This window comes from Calonectris borealis, chromosome 8, assembly GCF_964195595.1.
Source record: "Calonectris borealis chromosome 8, bCalBor7.hap1.2, whole genome shotgun sequence".
Taxonomy (NCBI): Eukaryota; Metazoa; Chordata; class Aves; order Procellariiformes; family Procellariidae; genus Calonectris; species Calonectris borealis.
In genome coordinates this window covers 25,076,262-25,099,374 of record NC_134319.1, presented here as the reverse complement: position 1 = coordinate 25,099,374, position 23,113 = coordinate 25,076,262, and the positions used below count along the sequence as shown (strand labels likewise).

The 23,113-nt window shown below is 38.9% G+C and overlaps 1 protein-coding gene across 1 annotated transcript in view; it reads left to right on the top strand.

Moving 5' to 3' along the window:
- NR5A2 (nuclear receptor subfamily 5 group A member 2) overlaps positions 1–23,113 on the top strand; it is an 87,762-nt gene that overhangs the window by 35,811 nt on the left and 28,838 nt on the right. The window contains exons 5-6 of the mRNA XM_075156535.1: positions 8,484–8,603; positions 21,688–21,835. Of these exons, the coding sequence (XP_075012636.1) occupies positions 8,484–8,603; positions 21,688–21,835 (268 nt within the window). The remainder of the gene's footprint in view (positions 1–8,483; positions 8,604–21,687; positions 21,836–23,113) is intronic.

Here is a 23,113-nt window from a genome sequence, read left to right as displayed (position 1 = left end):
TGAGTGTGAACTTATGCTCAAGTCTGATTTTTATTGAAGTATTTTGACTCAATAGAAGATTAGCACTGAAACTGGGAAATGGCTGGTCACTGCTGCTTTGATCCCCTCTTTCACAGTGGTTTTACACATAGCTGTCATGCGAGGGGAGAGGCTGTTGCAAAGCCATCACTCCTCCTGTGTGCATTTGCTAAGCAGGAAACACCACGCGCCATTCAGAGCATGGGCACCACATATTCACCGCTTCACATTTTGGAAGGGTAAAAGTGTGGGGATTTTCAAAGGTATAATGTTGCTTTGTGCTATAAATTCCTTATCTATGTCCTTTAAAAAAAAATGAAAAGTGGCTTGATATTCCAAATACTAATGGTTCCATGAGGAGGGAGTTAATGAAGCATTTTAGTCCTCCTCTCTTCCTGTCTCTCGGTTCTCTGCTGTTGAATAAAGGGTGAGCATATTAGCCTTTCTTTCAGCATGGTACCCAGCAGTTACTTTCCTCTATCTGGATACTGATTCACACAAGGCATATAGGAACTTAATATCTTGGATAGATGAACTCCCTGTTGAAATAAGCTGACACTGACTGATGGATTCAGAAGTTATCGAAGGAAGAGGTGTGTACACACACACACCCCCCCACACACCAAGCATAGTTGCACCTTTATAACAGCCTCTTTACATGCTGTAAAGTATCAAGCAGTACACACTGAAATATTTCTATATTTCCTTTCATTTTTAAATCATGAAAAAATGTAAAATGCTACCAAACTTGGACAGATTTTATACTCACTTCACACTAGAGCTAGACAGCAACAGGACAGTCATGTAACGCAACATGGCTTGTAAAGATCATTCCCTGCCTTTAACTAGAAATTTTATATAACACACAGGTTTCTAGTAAAGAGCTGGAACAATCATAGTTAATATTAAATCATTTTTTCTTGAACTTTGTAGCATTTTATTACTGAGGTTATAGGTAGTAATCACATTTTATTAGGGCATTCACTGATTCTGAAAGTTATGTGCATTTACTGTTAAGACCGCATTGGCTGTTACGTGCTGCTTTTTGACAGCAACCTTGCACAGGAGGTTTCCCACTGTTAGCAGCAACCCATCTGGAGAATCCAAATCCTTCTTTACCTATGTAACGATTTGGAAAGCATGCATGCATTCAGGAGTAAAAATTAGCCTCTGGAGTGCACTTGTCTTATAAAACTTTGATTTGGGGCAATTTGCTTCACTATAGCATAAGAAAATGGAGTAACAACTCGAGCTATATGTCTGCAATGAATTGTGAGTGATCTCCTAACTACATTTGAAAGAAAGTTCAACCATCCCTTGAACCTCTATGCTTTAGGCTGAACAATTCAGACAGATGTTTAATCACTTCATATTCACTAGGAAATGGCTATTCAATGGCCGTAGAATTTAAAAGTGGCGCTATGAGATGAATGCTTCATGTTATTTCTATATTGCCATTCCCTTTTAGAAGCATAAGTAAAAACAATTCAGCTGAATCCAACACGGTTTTATCACATAAATTTCAATCATCTTTTTTTTTTTTAATCATTAGATACCCTTTTAAATTTTAAGTAGGAGAAAAGCCCAAAGCTATAGTGCAAGTTGATGCAAATGAAAAGAGATGAAAAAGGATTCTCCAACTTTTCAGAAAGGGAGGTGTAGACTGGGTAAAAGGTGAGTGCATTGTTTAACTGAATCTGCAGCAATAATTATAAGGAAAATATTTAACTTAGACCAACACAAAAAAACCATGACCCTGAAACTTTTAACAGGTAATTCATCAAGTGTCAGGCTGAAAATACCTCTTCAGAAGAAACATTGTAATAAATCTGCAGTTGTTGGTTACAGTATGCTAAATATTGTGAAACACTTCCTAAAAGAAAGACACAGTGTGGTTTTGATAAGATTAAGGTGCATTTCAGCAAAGCATACACATTATTCTTCATTTTACTATTTAGCAATTTCAGTGTTCTTCTTCGGAGAAAACAAAAGTTTGTAATGATTAACGTTCTGTGCTGTGGGAAGCATACACTCTACAACAATACTACTCTTGTGTCTTACTAGCCTTCCTCATCTATAACATCGGCACAAATAGTTTTTCAGATGAGTAACCAGCATTTCTGAGATAAGTCCGTACTTTAGCTACAATTGATAATGCATGATTGTGTATTGCAGTGTCAACAGAGGCCTCAACGAGCCTGACAAACTTCCAGTGAGTCCCGTACCAAAAGCTCAGGGCCCCGCCGACTGAGAGTCCGGGGTTTAGCAGACAAATCTGACATTCCGATCCCCAACCCCAGACCATCTTTTTTTCCCGCCAAGAGATAGTGTGTCACCACAGTGCTCAGGGTTAGACCTTTACACTTCAAATTGTGAGTCTATTTCCTTCACCCCTGGAAATACCCTACGTGGCTTGCATTATATTGATAAGATAAATTATGCAAACTAATAGTTGTGTCTAAATGTATTTTCATTCATGCCTGTTTTCTAATCCTTGTTCGCAGAGATCTCAGAAAAGTGATTTGAAGTCACCTTGTAATTCCAGCTGGCAGTGGAGGAACTTGGGCATGCTGCCAGGGAATTCTGTGTTCAAACCTGTATTCAGATATTTAACAGTATGAAGTTCACTGTGCAGATGAGCAATACCATGTGAATCTTTCACAGTGGACACAAAGAAGTGTCACAGTTCCACCAGGCTCCATGGTCTTGTTAATCCCACAGGAAAAAAGGTCAACGGACTTGGTGGAGGGGGCACGTCTCTTTGTCTCTCTCTTTTCACAAATCTGATTTTTTTAAAGTTTTAAGTCAGGAACACTATTTTGTAGTGAAATTGAAGAGTAAGTTAATGTAGGGAGCAGAGTGACCCTCCTATGCTGGGGGCATAGACCTTCCTACTGCTCTGTGACCCACCTCCATCCATTCCTATCCCAAGACACATGAACTCCTCCCGACCCAGCCATACAGCAGTTCTGCTCTGGTGCTTTACTGAGAAGAGCTGGGATGGCCAATGGCTGGGACAACAAGGGGAGCGTGCAGGCTGCAGCCAGCCCTTCCCAAATGCTGCAGCAAATAGGCTGTGCAAGTGGTGATTCCCTCCTGGGGTGGGGGAGAAAGAAAGAGAGAGCGCGGCAAAGGTTTCTTTCAAAGAAGTCACGATACTGAAATACTGTCAGTTAATACTGATACTGTGCACATTTTTACTATGACATTACTGAAGATATGTTTCCAGGTCAACATGGGAAGGACAAAATCTTAAAACCTTATCAGAATATAGTGCATTGCATCCTGCCATCCGCCTGTACACAAAAAACCTGTCAGTGGATATTGCATGGGCAAACTGACTGCGCAGTGTCTCATTCACCATGTCTACCTGTTTACCTATCAGCACTCCAGATGCTGGGAGACCCTTTTTGCATAATGAGTTATGCTCTTACTTTAGTTTATTCTGGCTAGCTTGGTAGTTAGTAGGTAGCACAGTGGGATGACACTGGGTGGTTGTGGCAATGACCATTTGTCTTCCAGCTTATGACTGGAGAATATGCTACAAGTAGTCCGAACAGCATGAGATACAAGGTTATGAATGACTCCAAATTCTGATATGCTTCCTTGTCCTCACTGTAAGCATAGGTAAATAGGATTTTGGTATATGAAACAGGATTTGCCTATTGCCATGTATTAATGCTACCAGAAATCTATCCCTTGCTCCACCTTTGTATCCCTACTGTTTGAGAGAGTAAACAATGCACATGCCCACTTTCACCTCTGGGACTTCTCCTGCCTGTGCTGGCAACAACCGCCATCCTCTGCTTCTCTAACACAAAGTACTTGCTCCTCCTCTGCCCCAGCAGCATCACTTACTGTCACACAAACCCTTTAAGTCTGCATCTCATCCAATCTCATCATCCTCACCTTCAAGGTTTTACCTGACATCCAACTTCCCTTATGTCTTCTCTCATTGCACTGCCTCTCCATTCCCCTCCTTTAAAACCTCCTCCTAAGCACTCTTTTTGCTTCCCTTGTCACTCAGCTGCAGTTTTACAAGTGTGATGTTTTACTTCTTTCATACTCATAACATTATTACTCTCTCATGCCACCCTGTGTGCTGGAAATGATCTCTTATTTCTTTTGAGTCACACACTCTCCCTTAGCTTCCTCCACATCTTTCCTTAAAAGCCATTTCTTCAGCAACAATTTCGAGTTATGCTACCCCCACTGGCCAGAGAGGACCTAAATTTAACCATCTGGGCACAGTATTTACTCACGCTTTTGCTCGAGGCTAGAGAGCTGTCAAATGGGTATCTCATTTGACAACTTGCTTAGGTAAGACATGGGTTACATTATCCTTGTGTCAGTGTTCTGTTATGGCAGGGAGCAGCTCCAAATTTGGGGAGTGTTCTTGCAGCAGCTGATTGTTGGCCCTATGATGTTCAATTTTTATTTATAAGCATTCCCAGTAGTTGGGACAAAGGGCACTTTTTCTTGATGTTATTGAAATATTGATAATACTCTTAAAAATCTCCACAAACTGAAAAACCTCAAAGTTTAGCCAGTAGTAAAAGTTTATGAGCTTGTTTCTAATTCAATGTATACCATGATTGAAAATGATGTTGATTATAGGGAAATCCCAGACTGGAGCTAAGTTATCTTGGTGACAGAATCTTATCTTTTCTCCTGCTTACCCTGTTAATGGCGGAGTAGCATGCTTTGGCTTTGGAGTCAGAAGGCTGAAGTCCACAAGGTGCTTTTTCTGCAGAGGGCCTTCCTCTTCAGAACTCACTCTCCACTTCAGCCACCAAAACTTAAGCCTCTTTGCCTTCAGGATAAGTTTAAGGCACATACTTTTTTTGATGAAAGGCTGATTTTTTCATTTTGCCAGATAATATGCTTCTGCAACTCATTTATTGATGTGCCACGGAAACACAAAGGTGTTTGTGTTCTGGCTGAAGTTACACACATCATAAAGTTTACCAGCTCATTCTAACATAAGAAGTGATGTGTTACCGCTTTTGTTCAATGTGATCTATGTTGTTTTCTATTTTTCATTTTGTATGCATTAGCAGAGATAAAGTATGTGTTTTTCCTCATCTACATGCCTTTCAGAAGCAGACTGGAATTGATCACTTGTCCTACATTTTAATAATCCATGACCCTCCTTAAAGTCATCTCTGTTTCTTCTTCAGCATTCTGTTGCCCTGCCAGCTTTCTTAAAATGGCAAAAGCAGCTGGATCTAATAGTCTTCTGAAGGCAATACTGTGTTTTGGATGTATATTGTGCTTTTTAAGCTATCCATTTTATAGGCTTTCACTGGTTAAATTACAGCGAATACAGAGAAGCAGATTTTGTGAACCACTAGCAGATGTTCGCTGTTGCTAGTTTTATGATTCTTGTAGAACAGCAGGAACAGACTATGTGCAAAACATTTTTTTTGTGATTTTGCCATCTCATACTGTTCTCACAGCACTGGCTCGGTAATGATATGATAAAGCTTGGGAGGTAAGCTTTGATTGCAGACTAGCTGCTGTTTGGGCCTTCAGAAAGCCAGACCTGAAAAGTGCAGTTTGTTTTCAAAAGCCCGTGGCTGAGACAGATGGGTTAGCTGGAAATACGTCATTTATAATATAATCAAATACTTGACCTCTTATTCAGGTATTACTTGTTATGACATGGATGCTGAATGTTTAAACTGTCTCACAGTTTGTTTCGTTCATGTAACTGCGATAGCTTTGTGTGAAATGCTAATTTGGGGTGAAATTATCATGTTAGCATGATTTATTTGATTTGTGTAACGCCTTGTTCTACAGAGGAGAAAGTGGTCACAAAACAGTTTCACGTAAAGAGCAAGAGTACTAGAATCTGTAAATTTCAAATATTTTATTCAAATAATGCCTTATTTTAAACCTGGCCCATGTTTTGGTAGGGAGTGTAGCAATGTGGTAATTTACTGTCCTCTCTTAAGCTAATAAGTCACTTGTTTGAAATGGTTTTGTAGTCAAATACATGTTGTGAGTAAAAGAAGAGATCTTTAACACAGAATCAGCCTTGCTCTGTCATCTGAGCAGAAATTAATTATCATGGGCACAGACAGCATAGGGATGGAGCAAGGCTGTTTGTGATAGCACTAGCTTTACTTTGACTTAGTAATATATCCATCTACAAAGTCCACACCTCTTTCTTTCCTCCATCTCTATTGCCAATGGATATGTAGCTTATAGGAGTTATCTGAGCATACATGTATTAACTGTGACTGTAGGCAGAACAGCAACTTTGATAAAAGGTTATTCTTAATACTGGAAAGCCAAAGCATGCAAAACATTTGAAATATCGGAACTGAGAGTGTTTGCACAATACTTAATTTAGCCCTTTAGTATCTATGCATTAAAACCTGTTATAACACAAACACAGATTGAAGATAAAATAAGAATAGGACAGACAATCTTAAAAAAAGCATCAACTAATTCTGCAGTGCTTGATTTTGTGACCTTAAGCTATTATTTCGGCATAGATATTTGGATATTGTTTTCCTTTTTTTTTTTTCTTTTTTTTAAAAAGAACAAAGTGGGGGCGGGATAAAAATAAAATTTAAAAAAAACCAAACCAAAACAAAACCCCGTGAAAATTATATCATCCTCTAGGTAAAGCAGTAGTGGAGGGAATGAGTTGTGCAGTTTTCCAGCACAGATACCTGCTGCAGTCATGGAGCAGGTAAAAGCAAGAACCAAGGGTCCTAGTGCAAGTGATCTGCTGCACACGAGTTCTTCTGTCCTTTTCTCCCCACTGGCTTTGTGCTAATCTGCTCCTTTTCTCTCCTGATTTCATTTGCTTGCACAGTCCAGCAAGAGGGAATAATCTGAGACAGATACCTAAGAGGGAGAAACTGGGACAAGAACAGTTGGGAGAATACTGTGAGCGGGGAGAAGGGAAGTTAATATGAATGAAGGAGGCAAACAGAGACTTCGATGTTTAACTTGTTAAAGTCTGAGCTATACGGCAAGTGACTGGAAAGAGGGAGACAATACTAGGTAACTTTCACAGGTGACACTACAAAAATCTATTAGTAACAAATGTTACTTTCTTCTCTACCACATAACCAGAAAACAAGCTTGAAAGAATAAAGTTCAAAAATTCATTAGGTCGTAGCTGATAAAATTTGAAAACATTTATTGTATTACCTAATTCAGCTCATGCAAGATTGCTCCTTATAATGCGGTTTCCTGTGCATTATCAAATCTAGTTCTAACACGGGTGAAATTAGAACCCCTGAAAAACAATTTTAATAGTTCATTGTCTCAGAAATTCTAGGCATTTCTTCATTTTAAATATTCTCTGTGATAATTTCTTTTTTACTTCTCCTAATTTACAGCATTTTAATCTGTTCAGCAATTGCTATCTATGCAGATTCTTAGAGTCCTTTTATATGGACTATATACATGCTATTACCACATCCACACCGGACGGCTACTTAATTGTAGCAAGGCTAATGTACATATCTCTTAACTCTTTCAGAACACATGTCTGAAGTCAAAGACTTTGTTTCATTTTAGAAAGAAATCAGTAAGTTCAGTAAGAACAGGTCCAAAGGATATTGGTGCTTACCATGACATAAATTCATAGTCTGCCTTCTACTTCTTTGTGAATTTTTTTTCTCCCATTTCCATGGAAGTCTTAATTATTTTTCAGTCTTTAAAGTGAATAAAACTGAATGTAATCCGGTTGCAATAGGAATCAGTTTAGTGATATACTTTGTTGTCCTATAATATGTACATCCCAAATAACATTGCACAAAAACTTAATGTAGGTTGCTTGTGCTGAGTGCCCAGTATGCTCCTTCTATGACCAAATGCAGTCAGCGATATATCTCACTGCTCACTACTGCCTTGTGCACAGCCCTTTCTTGCCCTACCAGCAACACCTAAAGCTGCTCAGCTTCTGTTTATGAAGAAGTTTTCTTTTTTCATAGTACCACAACCATTCTTAGAGGGAGTGTTTACCTCTCTCTTCAGTTTTTCCTTTGCAAGGGATCTATCTCTTACTTGGGCTTGTTGCAGCAATAATGCTCTTGAATCTACAGATTCCCTACTGTTTCCAGAAGTTGAGGTTCAAGGATGAAGTGTATGGGAAAGTTCACATCAGCGTTATTTCTGCTATTCTTGTCTTGGGTAAAAAAAATATCCCATTTCCATGAGCATTTCATAAATATACTATTATTATTACTTTGCATAATAATGCTGTAGTTCTGCTTTCCTAGAATGTAATCAGTAGTAAATATTCTATACATTTTATGGGTAAGGGTTTCAGCAGTGCCCTATTTATTCAGCTGAGAATAGCAATTTTGTGGATGAATAATTTTTGATAGCATTCCTGTTCTCACGATGTTAACCAGACGCTTGAAGAAGGACTGACTCCGTAGTATGATGTAAGACTTACTCCCAGAGTGACGCCACCAACGTTCGTGTTTGCTTTACAGGTTGATGACCAAATGAAGTTGCTTCAGAACTGCTGGAGTGAACTCTTAATTCTAGATCACATTTACCGGCAAGTGGTACACGGGAAAGAAGGCTCCATCCTTCTGGTTACCGGGCAACAAGTGAGTATGTGGGCTAGGAGAAGTATTGATGGCTTTTTAATAATCATTTTCAAAATAGCAGGAGTTTAACTAGGTCAGAAGCACTCCTGTGTTCTCAGAGATTCTCCACAAATAATGTAGATAAAACGACTTGTGCACTCTGTTCCTAGTCTGCTGATTACAGTTAAACTTATAAAAGCAGATATAATCATAAGCATTTTGCTTTTCAAATATACTTGTATACTTCAGTGATTGAAAAATAGCAGATGAAAAGTGTTTCTCGAGAAGTTGTATTTCCTTGGGGCTAAAATGGTTTCTGACAGCAGCAACAACAACAAAACTTCCAAACCTGATGCTTTAGGTCTAAGCAATTATAACTTATTTTCCCTTCAGAATTGTGGTTTACTCAAACGAATCACTAGCTGGGTCAGAAACTTAGAGAACCTGCAGGTACTACCTCAGAAATATCTTGCTTTTAGAGAAGTATGCACATGTGTGAGAAACTGGGGAGCTGAGATATCTAATCCCAGGAAAATTATTCAGTCCATAGGCTATAAATGCAGGTGTTGTCTCAGGAGCTGTCTCAGGATATGCACCCTGCAGTTTTTGCACAGCTTTCCAAGGGTTAATTTTCTTCAGGTGTCAGATGCATAGATCTCCCAAAATGCAAGAGCAATAAGGAGGCAAATATTAGGAAAACTGTGAGAAAACCCAAAGGATATAGGAAGTTTTGTCTCCCTCATACTTTCCAAAGCACAAAGAACTTGACAGTAAAATAAGAACCTTATTCCTAAGATTCTTATTCTGGTTTTAACAGAAAAAAAAAATCACAGTATCAAAGAAAAGCGAAGTGTGCTTGTACATTATGTTCCTGATTCAAAGTGAAAACCAATGATGGCCCATTGGTATTTAAGTAGCTGCAAACTGAACTGCCTCAATTTATGCACACATGGGAAAGAGCTTCTTTTTCTAAGATACATCATTTGTGTCTGCATGTTGTGGAATCTGCTTACAGCTTTAATTATAATTTTAAAACTGTAGCTGTTTCTTAACACTAAGAACAAGTGTTTGTAAGAATCAGAAGGAGAAATAACTGTCTGCATTTATGATTAAAAGGTGTACAATGGAAGTGAGAAATGATCAACTTGTCCAAGAAAATAAGTGGGCAAATTCAAATTCTAGCTATGGAAGTGACTCCTGCACCTTTGTGGAAAGTCACTAATCTATCTGAGATAAAGTTGTACTCCCTAATTATATGAGCAAAAATTGGTTTCATTACTCTTGATTTATATTGGTGCTGTTGAGAAAATGACTGATCCCCTTTCCATTTCATCATCTGCAAAACATGGACAATTGTACCAGCAACTATTTTATTTACCACACAGGGTGCTTGCTTATTCCTTTGTTAATAAAGCTATAAGTATATTGACAGTTTTCTGTTCCTGAGAGAATTGCTAAATTAGCGTCTCATTTGTTATGTGATTAGCTAGTTTTTAAAGGTACTGAGTGCCTAAGTCCCACTGAAATCATTAGAGACATCTAAATACCCTTAAATTCTAGCCATTGTCCCCATTTTTCCACAGTAATAATTCTTACCTCATTAGCCACTTTTATCTTTTCTTGCAAAAAAAAAACCCCAGCTGTACATGATCTCAAGGCAAAGCAGAGCATTTCATCACTGTTGGACAACAGGTAGCAGGATGCTTATTAAATGTACTGCTTGCAAATCATCAAGCTGGTTTTGGAAGTTGTATATTTCCAGGCAGAATTATAGTCTCCAACTAAATTAAAACCTGGCTAAATTGGACTGATTGCATCCATTTTTGCCCCAGGTTTGTCAAATAGGTTTAATACATCCTCCTTTCAACCCAATTTCACTTTCCTATGCCAAAGTTTGTCATTTTGAAGTTGATGCAAGCACCCCCAGAGTCTTCCATCATCTTCTGTACATTCCTCTTTGCACTTAGGCTGCTTGGAGAGCAAGGAGCCATGTTATGAGAACACCAAACAAGAACACTACAGTCAGTCCCTTTCCTTATGGATGGACTCCTTCCCATTTCATGCTTGCTATCGGCTGGAGAACATACTCCCAAGTACGCACCACGGAGTCTCCTTGAGAAATAGGGGGACACCAGACATGAAGTAAACATGCAGTCTCTGGCTGCTGGTTTTGAAACTGGAAAGAGTCTGAACTCTACACGAAATGCCACTGTATTGTCCTGGTTTCATTCAGCTCTGGTCACTGTCATCCTAGATTAAAAGCCAGATTGCTTACAGGAGTGGGCCCAGCTGCAGCTGCTCTCGCTGGGCTGTGTGTAGCGTGCGTGCTCACAGAAAGACCGCTGGTAGTTGAGGTATTGCAGAAATGCCACTATTTTGCCAGTACGTGAGTTGTATGCGATTTGTCATTCAAAAGCATTTACTTTAAAACATCATCTATTTAAATTATTTTCATAGGTGAAAGAAGAACCTCTTTTATTTAAATGGACAAAAGCTGGGTGAGCTAAGCAGAAGGTTTAAAATATCTAGAATTGCCAGAGCCACAAATCTTAAAATCACAGAATAATCCAGACTGCAAGGGATTTTAAGGAGTCTCTAGCCCAACCCCCTGTTCAAACCAGGTTTCTCAGGGCTTTGTCCAGTTGGGCTTTGAAAACCCCCAAGGATGGAAACTGCACAACCTCCCTGTGCAGCCAACGCCACTGCCTGACCATCTTCATGGGGAGAAAGTTCTTCCTTAGTTCTGGTCTAAATCTCTTTTTTTTTCAACTTATACCCGATGCTGGTCACTCTCCTCCTCCTTGAGCCTTGCTGCAAAGCACAGAGCCTGGGAGACCTTGTTAGTAAAAGACCGAGGCAAAGGTGGGACTGAGTACCTCAGCCTGGTCTGTGCTTCCTGCCACTAAATCACCAGCTGAATCCAGCAGCAGTCCCACATTTTCCTTGTTCATCCCCAAACTAGCAATTTGACATCCCTTGCAAGTCTCAACTCTAGCTGAACACTGGCTTTTTTAACATCATCCCTACATGCCTGGACAGTGCTTCTAAATTACTTGTTCTGAGCCATTCCCAGCTTCAGCTGCTGTATACTGCCTTTTGGCATCGCAGCTCAGTTGCGAGTTACTCGTTTAGCCAAGCTGATCCAATCTAACTGCTTCTTTTCCTAAGTGTCAAGATGGACCATCTTGGCAGCATCATCTCAGTCTGTTGTCATTCTAAGACGCAACGCCAGTTCAAATGTATTTATGAAAGGACAATTATGACTGTGTCTGTCTCCTTTGTATTAACTGTAAAATAATTCTGGAAAGCCACACTTCTAGACCCAGGCATTATGATTCTCTGCTATTGCACTGAATGCTGCATACTTTCTGGTTGCTGCCCTGATCCTTTCAGTTCCTCTAGTAGAGAAAGGGAAATAAGCATGCCACCATCTCATAAAAATTAATTGATTAAGGTGTGGAAAGCACTCTGACACTTGTGATGAAAAGTGCTGTAGATGTTTTTATTTACTGCTACCAGCAAAGCACTATGAGCCAAATTACAGTCAATCATCTGGCTTTCAAAGATATTAACTTTAAACTGAGGACCTGAGCTAGACAGCCTACTTTATTACCTGAAAGATCATGATTATTGTCACAAGTTCACAAATTTAAGACCTCAGAAGCCTCACTCCTTGCTTTCCTTAATATATCTTTCCATAAAAGCTACTCATAAACACAGTCCTTTTTACAATCACAATCAAGGGGGAAGCTGTAGGGGGAAACTTATCACCACTTAATTAGAACATACCTGCTTTCTCCACTTAGGCTGCACAGCCTCTCTGTTCCTCAGACACAAAAGTCAAACTTTATCCAGCTCCCCAGGGCCATACCACTGTCAGTTCTATACTAGGTATCTAAAATGGGCTAGTAGTTAGAAGCACACTCGATAATTTTCAAATGCATTGGCTTAAAACCCGTTACCTTAGGGCATTCCTATCATATTTCCATACATCTGCATTTCCCTCAAGCCATTGGCTTATGAGTTTTACCCAGCGTCAATCCACTGTTCCCACTTTGATGGGGAAAAAGTGCAGTCAGCAACAAAGTAGTAAGCATTGGCCCTTGCACAAAAAAAGACTGTGTTTTATTTTATTTTGTTATTTATGTGGTTGGAGTTTCATAAATTAAGCTCTTTTGTGTGTATGCATTTCAAGAAAGCAGTTTTTTCAGATCATTACAATTCCTCAGCAGTTCCTCAGAAACAACTTCCTCCCTATGCTGCACACTTCATTTTCTGCACTAAGTACTGCCCCTCAGCAGTAGCAATTACCATTTCAAAAGGGAATAAAGTAGCACAAATGCATTTTACAACTCTCCAAATTTCATAATAGAAAACAGCTAAGGAGTGATTTGCAATGTGGTAGTTAATTGTAAATCATTGCCAATATACTCTCCACATGCCAAGTTTCATAGGCTTGCCATGTGCCATCTAATTTTAACAGACCATTTCTAATTATAGAACTTTAATTCCTCCAACTTGAGGACTTTCCTTTTGTATCTTCTACACCAGCAATGCACTGCCAGCTTCCAAGATCCAGCACACACAGGGTAGATACTAAAGCTCTGTACAGAATATCATTTTTCATGCATTTTCATGCAGCGGTCAACTCACAACACATGAATTGTAGCTTTGGCTGCCCAGACACAAGTTGCTCATTTTGTTCACACCTACACTCTACTCATTGTTCCCTCTGCTGAGTTTGGTCAAAGCCTTTCAGATGAAAAAGGCCATCCAAAAACGCACCTAAATCTCATTTTTTTTGAGGTTGTTGAAACTACTGATTTAGTTAAAGCCATCACACAAATACATCTTTCCACCTGGATTTGTATTCTAAAGCATAGCACCGGAGAAGAGCATGAGAGATAACCAAGATCTTGACAGTATTGTGTTTTGAAGCAAATCAAAATTTAACTTCAATTTAGATCAGAATTTTGTGGCTTGAACCTCTCCCTAGATGGGATACTTTGTAGATCTTTCAGCCTTATTGAGAGGTGGTGATGTGTGGCCTGGGGAATTTTCTGTGGCAATGTAATCTCTGTTAGACTTACCCACTTGCAAAGAAGGCTTCTACTATCCCAATGTAGCTGTATTTGCTGAGGCCTTTGGAGAATCTATTTGTCTAGGGAACAGGCTTGCAAGTTCAAGGAAAGATCACCTTGCCACTGAAAGGGTTCTCAAGAGGCAGCTGAACTGTCAAACTGTGGGCTACAGATGACTGTGTCAAAAAGAAAGATCACCCTTGCAGAAGTATCATTGTTGTACAAAAATTTACAAGAGTGTTACAGGAAAGAATGCCTCCGAAGGACAAGAGAAAGGAGCTGGCAAAAAAAGTAGATAAGGAAACAGGCTTTTTTGTTCATCCTAAGAAATGACTAAAAATACATATACTAGTCATCTACTAGGTATAGAAAGCTAATGGATATCTAACAGAAAGCTATTACTTCTTACGTTCTTGAAAATTAGTCTCTTTTTTTTTTTTTCCCCATTAGATTTGTGATTGCAGTCAGTGAGGGTTCATAGTTGTAGCTGGCAGAAAAGAAGTACTGGCATTTGGGGGCCAAATCTAGAAGTCCTTACATAGGCAAGCAAACACAGAATTTGATTCAAGATGGATACAAATGAGGTCAAGCAATCATTATTTTGCTGTTCAGTGTAGTATTTGTTCTTTTGTATCCAGGCTTGCACAGTTCCTCACTCTAGTGGTTTCTGCCTAAAGGAAAAGAAAACAAGGTTGTGCTAGTTGTTAAAAGTGCCTCACACCTTATGAAGATATTATGCTAGCTGCTTTTTGGGGCTGAACTAGATGTTCTCAGTTAAACTAGGCAAAACACATCAAAATTCAGTTATAATCATGAAGTGCCCAATTCAGGTTTGTCCAAATATTCATGAAACATTTTGAGCCTTCCAAGTAGCTATGGACACACCTGTGAACAAACTGATCCCAATTTACATTTGCTTTGCTATGTTGCCATGAAACCATCGTAGCGCTATGGTTTTAAGTCTAAAATTCCAGTTCCAGTCCCATGCTAGTGAACTAATTTCTCTGTATAAATTCATGTAAAGTCCCATATTGGATTTTAAGCTTGCCCAACACAAGAGACAAATTGTTCAGAGACCCAACTCAAAGAAGAAAGCACCACATCAGTCTGCCCCAAGCGCAGAGTAGTGATTGGAGTAGTGATACTGATGGGATCCAAAGTGAGCACATCCAGCCATTGATGGGAAGGATTTAAAACAGTAGAGTAAAAATTTGTGCAAGGTAAGAGGGTAATAAGGGGAAATGAACTTACATGGTTAAAAGCTCCTGAAGAAACAGTCTGAGTTAGCACAGCCCTTGCGATGTTACCTAAACATTCACAAAAAATTTCCAGTAATTGTCTGTCTTCTAATGCAGTTTATGGATATTCAAACTCTGCAGTGATTCCATATCATCTCATCTCTGTATAAAAAACACAAAGTGCATTGCAACACTTTGGTAAAGAAATGGATTCTATTGTACTCTAGGTTAGCTATGTTCTGCACATTAACGTCTTCATACTAATAATTTGAAGAACCCAATAGTCAGCAGTACTAGAGTGGAAAATGTAATGGTACTGATTAAAATAGCTATCTGCATGAAACTTAACAACACTTTTATTGTTATGTGTTTTATAACATAAATATATCTACTATAAATGAATCTATATATGATCAACTACAGGGCATAGAATTTTTCCAGTCTTGATGTACTAGTTTTTCTGAACCTAAGTTAGACAAAGTAAATGCAGTACTTTGGAGTGTTACTATTTGCATATTATAGCTAATTAGCAAACACAATAACATCATCCTAGGGGAAAGGTCCACTGGCAACTTAATTCATTATCTTCTATTATTGTGTATCGTTAAAATGACAAGCATCTTATGCTGTATAAGTCATCACAATTTTAATTAATATATCCCAACCTGATATAAGCATATCCGCTGGTTTTGTCCGTGCTCCTCAATTTTTGTACGTAGATACCTCTTCAAAGTGTTTTTCCATGTTCATTTGCTTAGAAACGTAACACAAATACAGCTTTAAATGTTTTTAATGAAAGTATTAATTATATGAAAATCTCAAAATCAGTTTAATAACCACTATAGTTGCCACTGAAATATATATTTCAGGAAACAGTGGAAGAGTAATTATGGTTGTAATAGTAAATTAACTTGCTTGCTATATACTGTGCTGAATGCATCCTTCTGAGAGAAAGGCTCATCCACTCACATAGCCATACACGAGCCAACTCACAGGCTCTCAGCAGGGTCAGGACTTCAAAATCCAGGGCAGACCATTGCGGGCCGCTCCCCAGGCTTTCCGCGCAGTTTGTAACCGAGGAGGGAGCGGTGGTGGAGCAGCCCCCCTTCATCAGCAGCCAGCTGTGCTGGCCAGGGTTGCACAGAGCAGAGCAGGAGGAACGGGATGGTCCCTTTGCTGCACCTAGGCACCCACTGCCTCCTTTGCCTTTGTGCCACAAACACACAGTCATCGAATTTATTAAATTAAATATGAAATCAATCTTTCACTAACTTGAACTACCTTAGTCTGCTAGAACATTTGTTCATTATACAGGTACTGTACACAGCCACGGCAGGGGCTTTATTCCTTACTTGCACAATTCCTGTTCTGGCTGAAAGGAATGTCATTTGGTGATAGTCAGTATCCGGTAACAGCCATCAACAAGTAAGATCACTCTAATCCTATATTCTGGAGACTGTTGCAAGCTTGCTGAAGCATTGAAAATGGATGGTATAGTTCCACACAGCATTTCCACACGCCATATGACCCCACTGTCATATCCTAGAAATCAAACACAATTAAATTTTAGAAGAAGGAAGGAACCTGATTCCACCATTAAATGTTAGGCTCTGTTTTGTGGGCATAGAGGGGCCACCAGCTGACTCCACCAGAAACTTTCTGAGCCCAGTGAAACCAGGGATTTGGCTTCAAGAATCATTCATTACCATGATAAATCACTTGCAAAACAAAAAAGCACAAGTGCTCCCTGCATTTCTGGCCTTCAGCCTCAGCATTTATTTAGCCCAGGGTATAGTTTCATGTTGTAAAAAAAGTTTGTCTTTCGTTCTGCCTCGAACAATATCTCACTGTGTTAAATGAGACCTTCACGTCAGAAAAAACCTGCAGAATTAGTCACTTCCATTTCTCTTACCTCTCTGTTTATCAATTGAGAAATTATTTGATAGCTGAATATCTAAATGCTGCTGAACTCCAAGTGCTTTACTATGATATATTGTTTTAATATTTCATAATATTAATTTTCATAAATTTTCATTTACATAAATTTTCATAAACATTCAGCACTGTTAACTTGCTTTCACTAACATTAAAGGGATTTGGACTTTTAAGTCACTCTCAACTGTATCAAGAAAAGGATTTAGAAAAAATACGCAGTATTGCCATGTCTTTCTGCAGTCCCATTTAAGTTATGACCCTCTTACTAATACTATCAGCTTTTTTATTTCTTTTCCTTTGCTGCTAGTGCCTCTGTACTGCCCTGCCCTCTCACAGAGCCTGCAGCCTCATCCGCCCAGCCCTTACCTCTGCAACGCAGGGAGCAGGGAAGGCCAGCAGCAAACTAGGTGTAACTGTAAGAGGTAGCCTTGAGAAATGCTGAGGAGAGAGGTGACACAAATGCTGCCTGTCCAAGGGACTTATGCACATTTTTCTACTTGAGATTCCCAGCTGGAAGTTCCCTTCTAGAGTTAAGCACTGAGCAAATCCTTCCCCTCTAAACCAAGCCAAAGGTCCCCCACTTTCTGCCCAATACTCATGATCAGAAGAGATCTACAAGATGTGCCAGATTTACCTGAAGAAACTTGATATTTCTCACTTTAGAAAGATGTCCCAATTGCCAGGCTATAGCCTTATGTATTTCATGCACTTTTTGGACTGGAGATTTGACCCCAGATTTCCCATATCTTGGTTGCTCCAGCCACTGGCCTGCTACCAAATCCCACCTTTGGTATTTTTGCTACCTTAGGTAGATGAAAGCCACGTAGTTCATAAATCTAAAAAGAGCTGTTGCATGAGCTGGATACACAGTTACTTACCACTGTCATGACTTGGGTAGTCCTGGCCATGCCTAGAGGCAGTTTGGCACCCAAAGGGCTGGTGGAGTTGTGAGAACTTTAAGCACAAAGTTAGGTGGCAGCAGAGCAGAAGTTTTAAGTATTTAATTTTAGATTTAGGCACTTCAGTTAGCAAATGGTATACTACAGCACAGCCTGCAGTATAACACACATAGCGATGTCAATACTAACCTTAAATATGCCAGTTTAAGTAGCAGAATGGCAAGAACAGGCAGCAGTGTAAATTATCCAGTGTTGTTCTGTCTGCATTGCTTTGGTACCAAGCTAACCCAATTAACCCTCTATCATTACTTCTTCATCGTTACTATATTCATCATGCAAGATAGCACTGTGTACCAGTACATGAGGAATTTACACCTCCATTTGTCTGTGCAGCCATAACTTTACGCCCAACATTTTACTTCTGAATTAGGTAATGTGGAAGCTTCACCAAAGCTTCTCTTTTCAAAAATACCAGTCAACATGCCATCTTCAACATCAAAATCAACTGTGAAATGTAATACTATCAATTAGGAAGCAAGAATAATTTATTTCAGTTGTGGATTTGATTTTATGGAATGAAGTTAATGGTACATTATAAAGTAAATGTTAAGAATTCCAATTAAGCATTTTGCTCAAAGTCCAGGTTGTTTTAATCTTTGTCTTTTAAAAGCATTTTTAATCATGAATTGGAAAGTAAAAGGATTAATACACCTTTTAGTATCAATTTCTGCATACAGGACCAAGCAAGCCAGACAGCATACTCTTTAATGTGACCACTTTTTCAGAATAGACATTAACAGAAGCTTTTTTATGCACAGTTGATTTTGTATAAACTGATTGACACCTTTGGGGGTCGTCTTTCCACTGACTCATAATTTTGCTCACTCTTGAAAAAAGCCTTCTGCAGACCCAGTATTCTCTAGTTAAAGCTGAAAATTCAACTCATCATATTTATACAATAAAAAAAAATCCATTCTGCGTTGTTTTTAATTGCAAATCCTACTCAAGGGACCAATTCTCCTGCTTAGGAGGCAGCCCTGTGCCTTCTACTAGAGAACCAACTGCAGTCAATTATGGTAATGAAATGTCAATAAATATAAAAATTTAATACAGCCTGCTCTTGGTGAGTGGCAGATGAGGACTTGCCTCCCAGACAAATCTGCTGGTGCTGCAAATATTAAATGCACCTGAAAGAGTACCAGGTTGCCTGAGAGCTCTCCAGTAGAGGGATGGTGGGAGATCCAGGCATCTACTGGGTTTTTCCATTATGGCATAATCGTTGCACTAAGGCCACTGATATTCTTGACATCCAGACATCTTAACTTCTTATTATGAAGTGAATAGCGTATTTCCCCCACAAACTGGAACCTCAGTGAGGGATTTTGAGCTTTTTTCCCCCCTTGACAATTCCAAAAGGGAAATTAAGTTGTGAAAGTTGATATTTATGTGTGACTAGTTTCTCAATATGAAGTAGTTGAATCATGTCACTATATTAAACTGCTCTTCAAATAAAAAGTATTTGAGGTATGTTACTTTTTTATTATTATTATTATTATTTATATAAGTATATATCTTATATATAAAGAAATATGTATATATGTATATATATAGAGAGAGAGAGAAATAACAGATGAACTAGAAACTAGTTTATGAAAGATGGTTTGGCTGGGACTTCCAAAGAATAGATCCTAGTTTTGTCAAAGATTTCTTTGGCCCTGAGTAAGCGATTTAATGTCACTACTTCAGTTTTCCCAGGTGTAAAAGAAAGCGATAAAACCTACCTCACAGGATACTCAAGCATAATCCATTGACTTAATTGAAACATAAGCACAACTTTAAATGCTTTACGGAGTTGGAGCAGTGTTATTCTTAACATCCATACAAAAAGTGTAACTTCATTTTTCTTGTACAGTTGCCTTCAAGCAATGTCTTGGGAGCACTAAGAGTGCATATAAAAAAATGTCTAATTAAAAGTCAGTAACCTATTGATTATATTAAGGTCATCACTAGGAGAAGTCATTTTTAGTTCCTTTCAATCATCTGTCTATCTTTACTGGTTGAAATTTTGTCAGGTTTAAAGTCTTTCAGTTTTTTTCTTGCTTTACTGCTGTTTATACTTAAGCAAAATCAATTCAATAGTTTTAAAATCAAAAAAACATATTTCAAAATACATGTTCCTTAACAGTCATTTAAAAAACAGATTATAAGGCATCAGTGCCTGGAAAAACAAAATTTTGCAGTATTGGTCTGTTTCCTCTGATGATACCTGGCCATTCTTTATTAACCACTTCATCGTGGGAGACCTTAAAGATGGGATTAGAGCACTGATACCTTTAAACACATCATTAACCCAAAGTGTGCACTTACCATTGTGCTTAGTCTTAGTTTAGAGCGAGACTTCACTTATGTGTGCTTACACAAAGTATGGTTAGTAATTTCCCTGTTGTTATGGAGGCTCCTAAAAGAGAAAGGTGTTTTTATATTCGAGCAGCCAGGCAAGAAAAGAATTTTTTAAAATGCATCAATAACCCGTTTAGATCTCAGCCAGTTGGCCAGGAGAAGATCAACACAGAAGCAAGCAACACACCTGGCCATTCTCATGGGACAGTGGCACTTGTAGGGGCTATGTAACACGCATTGATGAAAACAGGGCTGAGCTGAAGGCATTTCAGCTGAAGCAGTTGCTCAGATCACCCCGGTTCCAATACACCAGTTACACCCTGCTCCATGCTGCTGTTGCTGCACTGGAGCTGCCCGGTCTCACAGCCACCAGCCCTGTCTCAGCACCTGCGCGCCCCAGCCCCCGTGCTTCACCTTCGCATGACGGCGTTCCCGTAGGCTGCGGTACCCGAGCACTTCTCCACTGGTCACCATCCCGTGACAAAGCATGCACATCTTCAGAATGGCAGAGGCTGGTACGGCCATCTGCATGGAAACATCCCCTTAATGGGACTGGCATTAGCCAGAAAAATTTCATAGTGCAAGCAGTGGGGAGGTTGCCCGAGATTCAAGGATCGCCCAGGGGTGTGTCCGCTATGACAGGCTTTAAGCATACTTTGCTTGTGAACATTACCTTTTTTAATATGTATTAATTCCAGCTTTCAGTTGGATCTCTATATACAAGTGTTACTTAGGAAAGCTCACAGACAGGTCAGCCTCCCCCGAGAACAAATGGGCATCACAACAAGGGCAGCAGACCCCTAGAGCAGTCCTGCTTTTTTCTATGCCCCAGAGAAAGTAATTTCGTGCCCCGTGGTTGCTGCTCGGGACAATGCAAGTGCAGCTGGCCTGTGTCACGCACCTGCCTGCTCCTCCTTCGCTAGCAGGGGAGGACTCGCCCGAACAAGTCCGTTGGAACCAACTCCACAAATACCAGGATTTTGTGTAGCTAAGGAGAACAGAAACCACCCACACAATACCTCTGTTTCCTGTGGGAATACACCGACATTTCTGGGCTTGAATAGATGTTCCTGGCAAAGTTACGGACACTGGACCATTTCCCATGAATACCATTATGTCCCTCTGGACTAATACACCCAGCATAGGTGCAAAGCTCATTTCATCAGTCTTTCTTTGCAGGATCATACAATTACAATGAGAAGAGACACCAAATGAATAAAACAAACTGATATGGGAAGCTAACAGTGTTATAACAGCTACCAGTGTCATAAGCAGTTGTCATAGATAAAGCTTCTAAAAAAAGCTAATACAGACAAACCAGCATTCACACTGATGTGACATACCATTAAGATATATAGTTTAATAATATTTTCAGTATATACCATTGTCTTAAAATAGGTTTATATATAAAATCATCTTGACTTGATAACATCATTAAATTGAGAGTGATTCTTTTATCCAGGAGTATCCCAATTGTATGTGATTGCTTGAAACGTCTTAAAGTGGTTCTGCGGGCATGACAACCAGAGAGAAATACAATTCTCTTTTACAGGTGGATTATTCCGTAATAGCATCCCAAGCTGGAGCCACCCTCAACAATCTTATGAGCCATGCACAAGAACTAGTAGCAAAGCTTCGTTCCCTGCAGTTTGATCTACGAGAATTTGTATGTCTCAAATTCCTGGTGCTGTTTAGTTTAGGTAGGTACACTCTACTCTTCATACCTTACTTAATAGTGTTATTATTTTTTCTAAAAACAATGAAAATATTTTGCTTTTCCTAATGTTTTCCTGAAAAACATGCTTTTGAAATATATTTAATGAGGTTCACAGTAATCTGAGGACTATTTTTTAATTATCACCTGCAGGAAAACTACGTATAAGGATTAAAAGTGGGTTTCTATGGAAATTACTCCTAAAACCTATGGAATTTAACAGAGTATTAAAGTTTTCTGTATTTATGTATGTGATTTCTGAATATTCCAGAACAAGGATAAAATTCTATTAGAAATTCTAGAGGACAGTGGAAAATACAGATTGCCATGTTTTTCTATGATATTGAATATAGTTATGTAAAGCAGATGGAGCGGGGATATGGTTGAAATATCCCTCTTTTTCAAAGGCATCTGTGGTAAGTATAAACAAACTTCTTTGCATATGATGGCTGTCACATTGTAATCCATAAATCAGGAATGTATCTCATAGTTTTTAAAACTGAAAGGAACTCTTAAAGTGCAAATTAATGTAATAGCTTTGTGACAGATCTGGCTAGGAAATAACCATTAAAGGGAAGATTGTTTTGTACAGTGGAGAGGACATAGAATGGGAAAGATACCTATACAAGACAAATTTGTTAAACCAGTGCCCTCCAATGAATCAGTCAAGAAAAATCACCAGTGCCAGGAGTAAAAAAAGGCTTAGGGAGATGGATTCCTATTGACTTCATAGGAACAGATTTTTCAGGTTTGCACTTTGTTTACTTAATAAAGCTGGTCTAAATAAACCTTCACCCAGTGAATTTTTATTTACTGGCAGACAGTTGAAAGGAGAGACTTAAAAACATAAATAAGGTCAGATCCAGCCATACCTCCATAGCCAAAACTCCCAGTTTACTCAAAAGGTATTTTATCTACAAAGAGAGTGAGCAGTTGAGCCAAACACAACAATGAAAGAAATATCAGCAGTGATGACAGTTAGTAATGTTTTTCTTTAATTTTCAGTTTAAAAAAAAAAAAACTTCTGTAAAGGAAAAAAATTCTACAAATAAATTATCATAATACAATTGCAATTAGACTAAAAGGAACAGTTTTGGTTACACTGTAAAGCATCAATTACTATCTTAAATATGTCCCTCCATGTGGAGTTTATAGAATTTGAACCTGCTTTGGAAAATTTTAGATGAAGCTCTCTAAATACAGGGAGCATAAAAGATCAGTACTTCAGAGGTCTAGGACACAGTTACCTGGTAACTATTAACAT